The 15,103-nt window shown below is 43.6% G+C and overlaps 1 protein-coding gene across 3 annotated transcripts in view; it reads left to right on the forward strand.

Moving 5' to 3' along the window:
• The first annotated feature begins 1,673 nt into the window (after nt 1-1,673).
• The window catches only part of esrrb (estrogen-related receptor beta), a 44,968-nt gene continuing 31,538 nt past the window's right edge, over nt 1,674-15,103 (forward strand). Inside the window, exons 1-2 of one of the 3 annotated variants that reach the window (XM_080480955.1) lie at nt 4,547-4,907; nt 8,139-8,207. In XM_080480955.1, coding sequence (XP_080337081.1) covers nt 4,858-4,907; nt 8,139-8,207 — 119 coding nt within the window. In that variant the 5' untranslated portion in view covers nt 4,547-4,857. Of the gene's footprint in view, nt 1,844-4,546; nt 4,908-8,138; nt 8,208-15,103 lie in introns of those variants that run through there. The other 2 variants (XM_080480957.1, XM_080480956.1) reach the window with 2 other exon arrangements.

Here is a 15,103-nt window from a genome sequence, read left to right on the forward strand (position 1 = left end):
CTCTGATGCAGCTGCTTGTTGTGAGATAGCCCTCCCTCTAGTGGAGGTGGTGGTGCTGTCAGCTGCTTGTTTGCTCTAGTCCAGCTGAGGCAGTCACTCAATGATGGAGAATGTGGACCGAGCGCACGACGCAAGACAGGGGAAGAAAGATACTGAAATAAATATCTGCCCCGATCTTCATGCAGCGTGCGCTGCATGTAATCAACTTCGGATGAGGTGCAAGATTCACATTATTCCATATGTAGACAGAAATCACAGGTGGAGAAGGAGGGCAGGCGGCTCTGGAGCCTCTCTGGGAAAAAAAACATGATTTGCTCTTCTAATGTGTCGTTTGTGGATCCTCACAAATACTGTTCCTAATATTTTTATACCGGTATATTGGCCCAGAACCCACCTGCCAACAATACTTTAAATTCTCCACCCTTGATTACAATTCATTCTTATTTATTGTTCACGCTGACAGTGAAAGTCGAAAATATGGCTGGAGGCCCGTCAAAGGACGTGCAACAAATTCATCTTCAACAATATTAGCAGGGTGTGTTTTGTCACAGGTGTTTATGTGTGTGTGTGTGTGTGTGTGTGTGTGTGTGTGTGTGTGTGTGTGTGTGTGTGTGTGTGTGTGTGTGTGTGTGTGTGTGTGTGTGTGCGTGTGTGTGTGTGTGGTGGGGGGGGGGGGGGGGGGGGGGGTGTCAACCCCTATCTAGTCAGTGCATCCGGTCTTCTGTAATATTCAAAGTCTCTCTACATTTCCTACATTTCAAAGTGATTAACGCTTCTTCATCAGCAAAACTCCAATAAATAAATTGCATTTTAAAAGTTAAGCAAAGCTGCAAACCTTTGAACATTGAGAGTTAAACTGTAAATTAATATCATGGTGTTGTTACATTTGTTTTGAAAGTGAAATTAAGTAGGCAAGTTAGTAATAAATAGCTTGTTATTAGTATTAGATGGTTATTGGTCGTGTTATTTCCATTAAATCTATTTTTAAAATTACATAAATGCTCACTTTATACAGTTTGTCAATTGCATGAAAATAAAGAGGAAATGAGGCATGCTGGGAAAATAAGACCCACGAGCTTAATGCACTTTACAGCTGAGCTATGGTGGATTTCTCCCCAACACGAGTACTCCAGCATGCTTTGTTGTTTTAAATAAAAATGTTTGGCTCTGCTGAAAGGTCAGCTGGGCAGGGTTACGTGATCTCTGCCACAGACGCCACGCTGCTATTGTCCTCTGACTTATTCATCAGCAGTGGAAACCAGCCTCGTGCAGTCTGCGTTCACCTGGCGCGCTCTCAGGTGAGGATGTCGCTTCTACACTGCACCCTCACAAAAAAAACAAAAAACAAAACAACAACAACAAAAAACAAAAACAAAACTAGAGCCTCTGACACTTCCTGGACTTCACACAGGCACACGGGCAATAACAAAACCCCGAACTGCCCCAGTGACAGACTCCTCTCACCATCTGTCCGGAGCAGGCTCACGTGCGCTCAATTCATTGAGATATCACAAGAAGAAGAAAAAAAAAGAAGAAAAATCAAAACTAGTTAATATTTCCTGCTTGAGTCTATTTGACCCCGCTCCCAGGGTCCTGCCGGGTGGAGGTGTTTGGTTTAGCCACGGGGCGCGCGCCGGAGGAGGAGTTGCACGGTGCGGCTGCGGCGCGCGGTGCAGTTAAACGGCGCGCTCAGACGCACGAGGACGCACAGAGACGCGCCGCCAGCAGCAGCAGCCGCAGCAGCAGCAGCAGCAGCAGCTCTGCAGCCCGGAGACACTCAGCCGCAGACAGCCGCTCAGTGCTGCTGCTCAGCCGCGGAGGTGACATGACCTGCCCGAGTCAGGTACAACACACATCCAACAACCACGGACACACTTCTCCTCTTTTCTTACGCACTCTTATTTTTTCTTTTCCGTTTCCCTTTTCGTGACGCACCTGTGCTAATTAGAAGCGTGTGCGCGCGAGTTAAGTGTAATTGAAGCGTGTCGTGCACGCGGACGTGCAGGACTCTGCCTTTTTGTCCCCCTGGGAAGTGTAACTGAATTATTTGATCGATTAAATTGTTTGTTTATTCGTGGATTGGGTAAGTCCAGTGCCAGGCCCAGCTTTTTCTTTTTACTGTGGAGAATTACATTTTGTGGAATACAGACATCAAATATCCATAAATATTTGATATAAGTATTTTTTTTAGTTGTTTAAGGGCTCAATTGATCTTTTTTTTTTTTTTTGTATCTACTTCAGCACATTTTGAGTATGAAGAGTAGTAGTTTTATTTTACTTCCCAGCTTCAGTAGTTAACTTTTACTCTGAAATACAAATACATATCATTATTTCTTTAATGAGGCTGACAGTTGGGAGTTTGTAAATGTGTAAAATAAAGGGACTTTTTGTACACAGTTTCTAAAGTGAACCTCATCTTTACCCAGGCTATTGACAGTTGACTGTTTTCTGCGTCCTGCTCCCTCACACTACATGTAAACAAACACCCTGAATAAATGCAAACATATGAATGCTTGAAATGAAGGAGGAAAAAAAAAAAGACAAGAAAAATACAGTTTGTGTGGCAAGCAGCCCCAGCTTTATCATGTTCGGAGTGATGGAGTGTTTTCCTACTACACCTCTATTATTTATTTGTATCAGATCACTTCCTGTCAAATCATCTGTCACACATCATGATTTCTTTTTTCATAACAGAGCTGATAAGACACAGTGATAACAGCAGCGGGGATTTCATGGCTCACGGTGTCTGACTGAAGTGTTTGGAGGCCGTGAGAAAAACATTCATGAAGGCTTTTCGCTAATTTGAGCGGAGCGAGTTGGAGTCAGCTGGTCAGTCCTGAGAGATGAACTCTTCTGCTTCGACAGGAGGTGAAGTGTGTGTAAAGTTCCTTTTCTGGTTTGAAACATTTAGAAGTTGGTTCAAATCAAATAGAAGAGCTATAACTTGAATAAGCAGGCTGAATAAGCATGGCTTATTTATTTATTTATTTTTTATCAGTTATTTAGTCACAGAGCTCTTTTTGATGGGGATTTTATTCCTCTGGTGAATCAAACTGGCAGGTGTTTGATTTATCATTAATCTTAATTGGATTTTCATTTATTTAGTCATTTGTTTAGTCCCAAAAAGAGAGCAGATGCTGTGTTATCTGTGTCACTGTGGAGGCTCTGCTGCTGCACATCAATAGGCCTGTGATGATCAATAGGGATTGCGTGATGTTTTTGCATTGATTAGAGAAACGTGAGCCGATGAATGGAACTGGATTCCTCTCCGGGGGGGTTTGGCTGTTCCTGTTCTGAGAAAAGTGAAGAGCAGCAGAGCGACACACGCACACGCACACACACACACACACACCTTTTTTTTTTTTTTTTTCTGTTGCGTGAATGTAGTGGTAGACCTGGACTCCTCCTCACTCAGTCTTGCTCTCGGTGAAGAGGCAGAAGACCGCCGCTCAGGCACCTTGTGAGTTTCTGAGGAGTGGGCAAGCCGCTGTTTCTTCTTGCTTGACTCGGCCAAAGTGTCAAGATGCCATGGTAAGCTCCGTTCTTATAATGTGGGGATACAGTAACATGGAGACCCTCACTGACTGTGAAATGCTATCTGCATTCTCTGCATTCTTACCGGGCTTGATCAACAGTGAAACACAGGCGGCTCTAAAGCCGGGGTTACAGAAGACAGGGCTGGATTTTCCGCCGCTTTAGAAGCTGATGGGCTTCCAGAATATGAGTTATGGCTTGAGATCATCTCTCACAGGTGGCGAAAGGTTCACAATGGTCCCTCACATGCACCACTCGCAGATGGAGCTAACGACACGGCTGAGTGAATACATTCGCCGTCCTCGGTGGTTTGAAATCTGTTGCTGTTTGAAAGTGAAGAGCGCATGTTGGACTCAGATCTGACTCTTCTGTAAATGTTGATGAGTTCATTACCGACGGAGGGAAGTTTTGTCATGATTGCTGTGATTTTACTTTGCGGTTGATGTCATTGCGCAGAGCAGCTCTCTAAACATTGAACTTCTTTAATCACGTGGGGGTAATTTCATCAGATTGTTTGCTCACATTTTAAATCAGTTCATTGACTTTTCATCCCCTGAAGCTCTTGACCTCTCTGGAGGAACAAACTTCGTGCGTCCACTGTCCGGCCATGTCTGTTGTTGTTCATGCGATAGGTTTGTTTTGTCTACGTGCATGTGAGCCATGTGTGTTGTGCACGGCGGCGTGTGCGAGGAGGCGAGCGAGCGTTTGGTTCCCTCCTCCCCGGTGCTCTGCCGGCCCCTCTGTCGCTTTAAGTCCTGCCCCTCAGAGCCAGCCAACAGCAGCTGTTCCATATTCATCAAGCCCTTGAGTCTTAAAGAGCCCCATCCCGGCCATGGAAAGAGTCATTCCTCTCGCTCGCACTCTCATGCTCTCTCCATCTTAGCGCTCATCCCGCTGCTGCCTGTGCCTGCCTCTCTCTCTCTCTCTCTCTCTCTCTCTCTCTCTCTCTCTCTCTCTCTCTCTCTCTCTCTCCCCCTTTACCTCTGTCTATCTGTCCCTCCCCCCTTCACTCACTCCCTCTCTTTTCTCTCTCTCACACACACACATTCATACACTCAGACTCTCTCTCTCTCTCTCTCCCACTCATATATACATAAACACACTCACACACACACATAGACAACACACATGCTCACGCACACACGCGCCCACTCCATCCATCAGAGTGCGACATACCTGTGCAGGCTGGGGGGGCGCGGTGCTGGAGGGGGTTCTCGGCGGCGTTGTCTCTGAGGTGCCGTGCCATCATTTGGGGGAAGAAGCGGGTCTCAATTGTTTCCTCTTTCCTCTTCCTCTCATTCCTGGAATGCTAAAACTGGACTGATGGACATTTCAGAACTTTGTCTTCCAGACCCTCTCAGCTATCATAACCAGTAGGTGCACCTTGTTTCTCTGCCTCTGCTTCACTTTTCCTCCTAACCCATCTGTTTTCATTTCTCCTGTAACCTCCCTGCTCCTGTCCACCGCTGAGACACTTAACTTTTTCCTTGTTATGTTTTTTTCTTCTTCATCTAACCACAACTCACACCTCTAAACATCTTTGTTGTTTCTATTTATTTATTTTTTTAAGTTGACCCAATAGAGCAACTGGACAGCTGCCGCTCTTTATGTGTAGATTTATTGTGTGAACAACGTCTTTATTTAATACAATTCGCAGCATGACCGATGGATTAAACTTGCCCCGTCTGCAAAGTGTTGTATCGTCTCCCTGAAGAATTTGGGGTACCTGTCTAGTTGTGTTAGCAGCTTGTTTGCTGATGGCTTTGTTCCCTGATCCGGCCGCCCGGGGAGAATGAGAATAATATTTTAAGGAGATGAGATTAATGTGAATCCGTGGAACTGGAGAGGATAAATTACATGCCGTAATATATATTTGTAGCCGGGGAAAGACGGATGAAAGGACCCTGTAACCTCAGGGAGCCTGAGGGTGGGTTCCAGGCAGCGAGCGGCTCGCCAGGCGAGCACAAACACACACAGACTGCTGGGACAGCAACCTGCACTGCAACTTCTTAATCCACACATAATACAGGCTTTACCACCAAACTAATTATCACAACTTGTTTGAATTATTCCTTTATTGTGTTGGCGTTCTTTGTTCACATTTTCTTTTGTTATTGTTGATTTTTTTTTTATAATTAAGCAGCAAATTGCAGATTAATACATATAAACAGACTCAAATCTCACACTTGTGCAAAAAGCCATTTTGGTTTCATTCATTTTTTTTTTTAATACATTTGACATTTTTCAGTTTATATTCTTCTACAACTAGAGTAAACTGAGATTTGTAGACATTTCAAGCTTTTTAAAAGAATAATTGTCTTTACTTTATTTCTCTTTTCAAATAGAAAACAGTTGAAAATTGTAAAGTATGTAGTTATCATTTATGCCAAATTGTGTGTTTTTGTATTGGATCTTATTTCTACAGTGAATAAACCTTCACATTTTGTAATTTGCTGGATTATAAAGTAACAGGGGCAATTTAAAGAATTACCAGTCTGTGTAAATATATTCATTTAATTAGCGATACGGTCACACGTCAGTATTTATCTATTTTCTTTCACAAATGTTTAAAGTTTTGGCGTTAATCACCTGAAATCGCAAACCTCCTCCAAAATAAATCCAAATCATCTTCATCATTTTCCTTTAAAAGAGAATCACACATTTTCTGCTGATGCATTTAATCCTAAATCTCAAACAGAACCAAATATTTCTGTTACACATCAAGGTAGATTAAATATATTTATAATTTTTCTTCTCTAATCTGAAAAGCACACTGCTTTTTACACCTGTTGTTCAGCAGATCTTCACACACTTCAGTGTAACTTATTTAAGGATTTTTAATCCCCCCCTCTATGTCCAATAAATATGAAATTATATTTACAGCTTAAAATAGATTTATTCTTCAAATTGTTTATCGTTTGTTTAAGAAAGTGTTTGATCAGTGTGTCAGTTTCCTTTCAGGGTGTGTGTTTAAATCAGGGGCTTCACTCTCACATATGATTTTCCATTTTTTCACGACTTTCATTCATAATAGTGAAAAAGAACAGGATGATAAATGTGTGTAATCCTTTTGTAGTTTGTCTAATATTTTTTTAAATATTTGCAAATATCATTGAGTCTCTTGCACTATTGTACACTGATTTGAAATGTGTAGGTATTAACAGAAAATAGTAATTCATATTTAATAAGACTTTATACAGAGGAGGAGATCGTTTGACTGTGTTGAAATAAATGTATTATTTTTGCTGTTAGCAGAAAATTTACCTTAATGAGTGTAAAACAGGAGTTTAACATGTGAATAATGTAAAGTTGATAAATCCTGAACAATCCTTCTTTTCAGCTCGTAAAGCAGAAGAGATTAGTGACGTGATCGTGTGTCTTGTTGCATCAGGGGAGTGTTTTTGGGACGTGTGGCTTCAGATTGCACTCGCAGTTTGGGTTTTCTGATAATTGCAGGTATTTGCAGCTCTTTACTCCGGGTTGGAGGTGGGTGAGAGGATTAGTGGGACTCGTGTAATCACCACAACAGAGTAGTGGAGTTACCGTGGTTAACATTTCCATGAACGTCTCCATGATCTGGGATATTAGATTCAGGGAATATTCAGATAATGCAGTTTGTGCCTGAGTGTGTGCATCTCGTTACTCTTCTTAACTTTTCCTCACTTGTTGAAGCCTGTTGAGGGAGTTTCTCGCTCGTCGTGTGTTTGTGTGTGTGTTTGTGTGTGTGTGAGTGTGTGTGTGTGTGTGTGTGTGTGTGTGTGTGTGTGTGTGTGTGTGTGTGTCAGGATTGTGTTGATCTTGTATTAGTTGGCTCCGGCTGGCGGTTGCCAGCGTGAGCTCCACTGAGCCTGCTAGAAAACACACACACACACACACACATAGATCTGAGCGGCTCTGGATTGAGATGTGACTTCTTCTTCTTCTTTAACTGTTCCATCAACACCCCATGCTCTCCCTAAGCCCGGCCTGAGCCGCTGCAATAAACTAACTAAGGCTATCCAATTTCCCTTCATGAAATAAGAGCTTTTTAATGTATTTTTAGAGAAGCACAAAGAAGTTAGCACACAGTGATGAATTAGATTTCAATTTATTTGACTTCATTCCCAGCTTGCTGCATTAGAGCCTGCAAACAGCCATCTCGAGCAGTCCGTCCACTTGATTCTTATTAGGTTTCAGAAAACAAGGCGAGGGAATTGCATTAGTGTATCTTAAGTTAAAAGCTCTTTGCTCTTTGACCAAGTGTTTCATTGTTATTGGGTTAATCAGATTTTTGCTGTCTTCATGGAGATGCTATCACAGGCTAGAGGCAGTGGTGGGTAACCAAAGCAGCCGTGCACAGACACTATCCAGATGGGATCAGCTTACGGTAATTTGGTTTCAGAATACATTACCAGAAGAGGCTCCTGGCCGAGAATGGCCGCCCCGCTACGAGCCAGGAGCCGGTGGCCTCTGTGGCCGCAGCGGGCAGCGGCCGCTAACCCGCCCGTCCCTCTCCCGCCCTCCTCATCTCCCAGAGCTTTCATAGGGCCTTTCTTAAAGACTATTCAATGTGCTTCAGTTCAATCTGTGTCCCCATTCTAAATACTTCTTCCTTGTACCAACAGGGCTTTGTTATCCAATTCATTAGAGAGATTCCTGAGTCCACTGGCCACGCTGGAGCCCTCTCATTTCTGGTATCTAGTATCATTACTTTCACTGTAAATATGTCACTCAGCTCAGCTCCGGCTGAGCGGGGGGAGGGGGGTGGTGGTGGTGGTGGTGGGGGGGGGGGGGGGAGCATGTTGTCCCTCTCCAGGCCAAATGTGGATGCAGAGTGTATTGGCAGTCTGTGGATGTTCACTCTCCTGTAGCTCCAGAGGTATTCGGGTTCATACTGGTTAGTGCTTATGCTGGCTTTTTAGGGGCTGCCGCACCAAGCAGCCAGACAGTTAACTGCTAAAAACAATAATGACAAAAGCATCCAGAGCCAAGACAGGCTGTTTTTCTTTTCTTTTCTTTTCTTGATTTATTTCTCCATTTAAAATCAGCATGAAGCTCGCTACACAGTGTCTTAATGCATATGACATGTCATTAAGAGCCATAACCTGCTACCTCCTCAGTGCACGTCTCAGTTTGGCCCCTTGTTTTTACCTGTCATGTCTCCTTTGTCCCATTTCCCAACATGCACCCACACAGAAATCACCCACCGTCACTGCTTGCGTTCCTCGTGATTCCTCGTCCACGGTAACCTTGGACACCTCCACCGCAGTGTGAGAATCTGTTTAAAAATAACCAGGTCCATTAGTCTAGAAGGATAATGCTAGCCTATGTGGGCTCTCATGCCCTTGTGGCAGCAGAGTGCTATCACTGACACGGTGCGTCAGCACTTCTTCCTGTTGCTCCAGCGCTGAAGGGCTCCTCTTCATTCACGCACACATGCACGCACGCACGCGCGCAGCCATACACTTCCATACACTTCCATACGGTCCAACGCACAAGTCGAGCGTAAAGAAAAGAGCTGTTAACTTTGGCTGTTGAGTTTTGCAGCAGAAAAGTGGAGTTTGGTTTGTTTTGAGAAGTTTCTTGGAGTCGTTCTTCCAGCTTCAGGTCCTAGATTCAGTAATTCACGGTGAGCGTGATGGAAGGTGGGTAACTCTACGGGTGTTTATCAGTGAAGGCTATTGATATTGAGCGGTCAGATGTTTGAAGGTTATGTTTCGGAGCAGTAATTGAAATGCAAAATAACATTAGGATCGATGGTTAGCTTTGTTTATTTATGAAATCAATATTGAAACCGTCCGTCACAGAAGCAGTTCTGATTCTCACTGACAGCTACACCAAGTTGTCGGTGCGTCGCCTCGCCACCATTTACAGATTTTAGAGCGACTACTACTTCTCTTCTCTCTCTTTTTCCTTTTCATTCTTTTTTTTTTTAATTTTTTTTTTGCCAGCATGATTCAGAAAGCTGTGGTCAAACGTTACAGGCTCATATGTTGAAACATTGCATGTAGCTGAAAGCAGAGCTCTGAATCTGTGTGTGTGTGTGTGTGTGTGTGTGTGTGTGTGTGTGTGTGTGTGTGTGTGTGTGTGTGTGTGTGTGTGTGTGTGTGTGTGTGTGTGTGTAACATCTCTCTACTTTTGTGTTTTTCTCGGATTAAATAACACATCCAGAATCCCTTTAAGAAAATCTTTATCAGTGAAACGTCCATAATTTCTATATTCTCCGACATATAATCTGAAACATCTCACATTCCTTTTAGTTATAATTTTACATTTATTCATGAAAAACAAAAATCCAGTACCATCAAATTATTACTAACCCTTTTTTCCTGTTTTCTCCAGATGCCAAAATTATTACAATGAAATTGCAGAAAATGCTTTAAAGTTTTTAGGTTATTTGTGATAAGTTTAGAAACACTAAATGAAGCAGCTGATTTAACAATAATATTGAGATTTATCGAGATGAATCTGTAGATTAGACCAAAATTGCCTTTCTAGATTTAAATAGCTTTTTGCAAAAACACTTGATTTTCTTTCTAATTAACAACCGTTACATCTCATAAGTCAGGAAAAGCCATTAACCTACATGTACTTACTATTTCTACTAACTGATTTTAGTTATTGGAATAGAATTGAAAGAAATATTTTTAACGTACTGCAACTTTTCAGTGATTCTGAATCAGAAAGATATTAGATCATCTCGTGGTGTTCTAAATCTCTCTTTCTCTTGGCGTTATTTATTAGGGGCCAACTTATTTTCTGCAACCTCACAATAATCTGATCTGATCACTGAGAATTTACGAGTGTAAACGAGTGTTTGCTTCTCTGCTTGTGTTCCCAGTTTTCCTACCTGCCGTCAAATTATACGAGCGTGTGCTTATGTGTATATTTGCCTGCTGGTCACAAAACATGTTCACATTAAAGTGTCTCTTTATGAGGCCGGCCCCGCCGCCCTGACTGCAATCAAATGGTCACGTTGAGAGGTTGGTTGTTGAACCCGTCACTACACCCCCACACCGCCACCACCCCCCCCATGTCCTGAGACGTCAGACGTGGTGAACGCTGCTCTGCACGTTTACATTGCCCCCCTTCACCCACCCACCCGCAGGAGATGCATTAATTCAGGAAATATCCCCAAAGTTTAATTATTCCTGAATGGCGTGGTGGTGGACACCAGCGTATAAATCAGTTAGGCCCACCCGCCTTTTTATTACCGGCACTATTTATGGAGAATGTGTGGCAGCTGGTGGAGATGAGCCTCTAAAAAGCTAGAGGCTATTGCTATGACTATGTCGACTGCTGCGGTGTGTGACAGTCATAACAATGGCGTTTCGGAGGAACATCACTTCACTCTGGAGCCGTTTGAACTGCGCGCTTCAAAACCAGATTGAAATCTGGAGGAATCCGGTCAGATTCTCCTGCAGCTGGGTGGAGATGTTGCCTCCTGCACATTGTTTTAATCTCACCTGTGCGCCAGGATTACTGAGCCTGTGCAAACATTGACTCGTCTGATTGTGTTTAAACCTGCTAATTTTGGCTTGCTCATCTCGCCCCGTGTCCTGTGCATGCGTGTGTGCTCGCATGTGTGTTTGTCTGTTTATATTTGGCCCTTCTCATGATGAGGGGGATAATTTATGGTGGTGGCTGGATTGGCTCTTTGTTTTAGGCAGGTAGAGTTTCCTCCTAAACAAGGACGGCCTATCAGAGGAAGATTAATGAAGTAATTTCATGCATGGCTCTATGCCTCCTTCCCCCTGTACGCACACTGACTGTGTCTAAACCTGTGATTTACACTGGACTCTCCTAAATAGCCTTAACCCTTTATGATAATATTTCTTTCTGTTTGTGACACATGTGAAAACACTCAATGTGGAAAAAAAAGCACAACTACAAATCTCCTTCACCTTTTGGAGAAGTTCACTCTCAAATGTTTTATTTGTTTTCTCATGCTTGTTTTAGTTTCAATCAGATTGAAAGATTGAATCTTACATTTTTATAGGTATCATTGATGTCATCTGGATTTACACCTAAATTATGATTATTATTATTAATATTCCTAAAACGTGCAATTTTACAATATATTTTGATTGTTAAAAATGTGATTTAGTTGAATTGAGTTTCTGATGACAGGATATAAATCAAAAAGCTATTATGAACTGTCATATTTCCCTGACGATATACTATTGATTACAAATATTCAACCAGGGATTAAAATACAGGTACAGCTCAATAAATTAGAATATAATTGGAAAATTAACTGTTTTCTCAGGTATTTATATATAAACTAAAAAAGATGCAAGTATTTTTAAAATTAGAATGGGGATGTGTTTTACATCTAGTTAAAAGAAAAAAAAATATTCGATTTTATTCAATATTTTAATATTTTAAAACATGTATTTCTAATTTCTACATCTTACAAGATGAATTTAAATTGAATATAAAATGCTTGATATATTTCAGTTTATGTAATAAATCTCAAAAATACAAATATTTGAATCGCTTATATTTATGTATTTTTTTGTAAAGCAACATCAATCATAAAGTTTACTGATTTATTTGAACATGTATGTGGACATCAGAACAAACACTGAGTGATAAAGTGTATTTTAATATTTAGTGGTGAAGTGAGGACAGCGGAGGAGTGGAAGCGTCTGCAGTGATCCACAGATGTCTCTCAGTATGGAAAGAGAATGTATCTTGATATTGGCACCAGTGTATCAGTAACAGATCACACACCGTCGGCTTGTGTCTGGTGTCACACCAGTTTTCTTGCGACAGGCTCGGCAGGAAACAGCCTTCACTTTGTTCCAGTGGACCGTAATTACTTTTTGTAGTTATCAAGAGCCATTGTAAATGTGTGTTGTTAAATTATAGCATGACTGTGCCACATAATGGATGTAATGAAAACTAATCTTTTCTAATGAAAACCCAGAATTAAAAATGTGATCCCAAATGTGCAGCGCGGCCGGCTGGAATTATTCCTGAACTTCTTTTTCACACACGGAGCGTGATGAGCTGTCCAACTCTGCAGAGAGCTTTCCCACCGGGTCCGTTAACCCCTCGCTCTCCTGGGCTGGAACTTTAAACACCCGACGACACCCTCACATCCCCCCACTGACAGGAGCTCTATCATTAGCCAGCTGCTTCCCTCAACATCCTGAACTCAGAAGAACTGGATCTGCCCAGTGCGGCCCAGACGGTTTACGTCAGACAAACAGCAGCGCCTGTATCACCAGAGGGCCTCGCTTTCCTGCCAGCAGCATCTCTGGAACAGGAAGGAGCAGGGGGAGGAGGCGGGGGGGGGGATCAATAGATGTGATCTGCGTCTTGGCTGGGCCTGTCTGGTGGTGCTGCTGGAGCGCGGGGCTCATGTTGTCGTAGTGGAGTGAGCTCATGGCTTTATAAAGACTACAGTAACGTCGCTGCGAAGCAGCTAAATATAATCCTCTGCTGGAGACTGAAAAAAAACTTAATTGCCCAGGCCACAGAGCAGCGCAGCCCGCCCCAAGTGGTAACCCTGCACTCGCCCCTAGCCTACCGACTATTGATCCAGGGCCCTCGCTCCCCATTGGTATGATAAACACTCCTCTCTCAGTCTCTCCTCTCCTTCCTGTTTGTCCGTCTCCTCGACTTCCCCGTTGTTTTCCTCGATAGATCCGCACATCATAAATCTCTGTCAGCTTCTCCTGAGTGTCTGGCATAAAGAGACCCCCCCCCCCCCCCCCCCCCCGCTGCCCGAGCAGGCCTAATGAATGAGAAACTCCAAAATTAGGGGCCTCTCCCTCATAGATTAGAATGAGTCCCCACGGAGAGCCGGGCTAGCCTCCAACCAAACCACAGCCGTCAACCGACCCACACCCCCCCTCCAATATCTCCATCCTTCTTATTCTGTCTACAGCACCAACACACACACACACACACACACACACACACACACACACACACACACACACACACACACACACACACACACACACACACACACACACACACACACACACACACACACTCATGCATATTGCCCCAAGAGTCTTGTGGCCCCTTATTCCCCTGATGGTCATTAACCTGGAGCCAGTTAGAGAGAAAAGCATACTCCATATTCCAGCTAAGTGTGTTTTGGAATCTCCATTCCCATTTTTTTTCCCCCCAAAGGGCCACAAAACCTCGTCCCCGAGCCCCTGGTCCTCTCTCTCTGACACACAGCGGGGTGCCACACAAACTCCTTTATGTAATTCTGTGACTTTCCATGGGCTGCCTGAATTTGGATGCTGCATTCCGCTGGTTGCGAGCTGTGAGTGTGGAGCAGTAAGAGGTGGTGGTGGCCCCTGGAGGAGGGGGGGGGTCAGGGTGGCAGCTGCCACCGGGTTCTGGCTGAGCCGGGCTGAGAGGAGGTCTGTCAGGAGCTAATTGAGTTCGTTCTAGCAGCGCTTACTCTGGGGCCAGTGGCTTATCAGGCCACATCGCCTGGGGCTCTCGAGACAGATCTGCCCCTACTGGGGCATCTGATATCACCGTCACCCTGCCTTCACATGTCAACCCCCACAACCAAACCCTTCCCCAGTCTGATCAGGTAGCAGGGATGTGACACTCTGGGATGAGGCGAGCAAATGCTATAAAGTGGTGTTTTTAGTATCGCGCGGCCTTGAGACCGAAAAGGACATTGCTGGGAATTTACTCACTTTTCCAGTTGCTCTGTAGGATTGTGATTTAAACATCAAACAGGAAGTGAAGTGTGCAGGAAGCTCTCAGCAGGAGCTCGTACAAATTGGCTCGATTAGATCCCGAATGTTCTGCATTCTCATGACAGTGTCGTCCTGCGCTCAGGATTTTGCTCGCAGGCAGAGGAAATGTTGAGACGCTCTGCGGTTCTCCTCTCGGAAGTGGAGGAGCGGCGAGTGTGAGACGAGCTGCCAGATCATTAGGCCGGCTAATCCTGGTCACAGCAGCACCAGTGGAATGATATTAGGGATCTGAAATTCTGTTAGGAGGGCCAGGTGGAATCAGATTAAAACCAAACTGCGCAGTGTGCGTTTGCGGGCCCATAACCTACTACTCAGCATGAATTTTGATCGGTACAAAGGGAACAAAAGGAGGAGGAACAGAGGGAGAAAAAGAGAGAGAGGGAGATACTGTGTCTTGGACGAGCGCTGCTCCTTTGGGCAGCCAGGCAGCAGAATTTGAAAAAGCTCTTACCTTGAGGAAGGAAGGAAGGAAGACAGAACTATAGATTTTACAGCATCAAGTCTCAGGTAGTCCAGCAAAGCCTTTCCTGTCTGTGTAGCACGCAGGCTAATTAGCACCTGCCCCACATACTGAATTATTTATCAGGACTATTGCTGCTGTCAAACTATTTAATGTTCATAATTCATTTTCACATTGGGTTGTATTTATAGATTTAAATTGGACCTGTCCCATCAGAGATTACGAATATTTATAGAAATATTTTAGACTGTTTGATTAATACACCAGGTTCAAGTGGTTAGTATTCCCTCAGTATCATTAATCAATATATGCAGGCTTGTTAAAAACATAAGCATAGCAGTGGTATAATGTGTCATAGCAGAATGAGTTAAGGGGAATCCAGCCAGCA

Source organism: Lipophrys pholis (assembly GCF_963383615.2).
Source record: "Lipophrys pholis genome assembly, chromosome: 14".
Classification (NCBI taxonomy): domain Eukaryota; kingdom Metazoa; phylum Chordata; class Actinopteri; order Blenniiformes; family Blenniidae; genus Lipophrys; species Lipophrys pholis.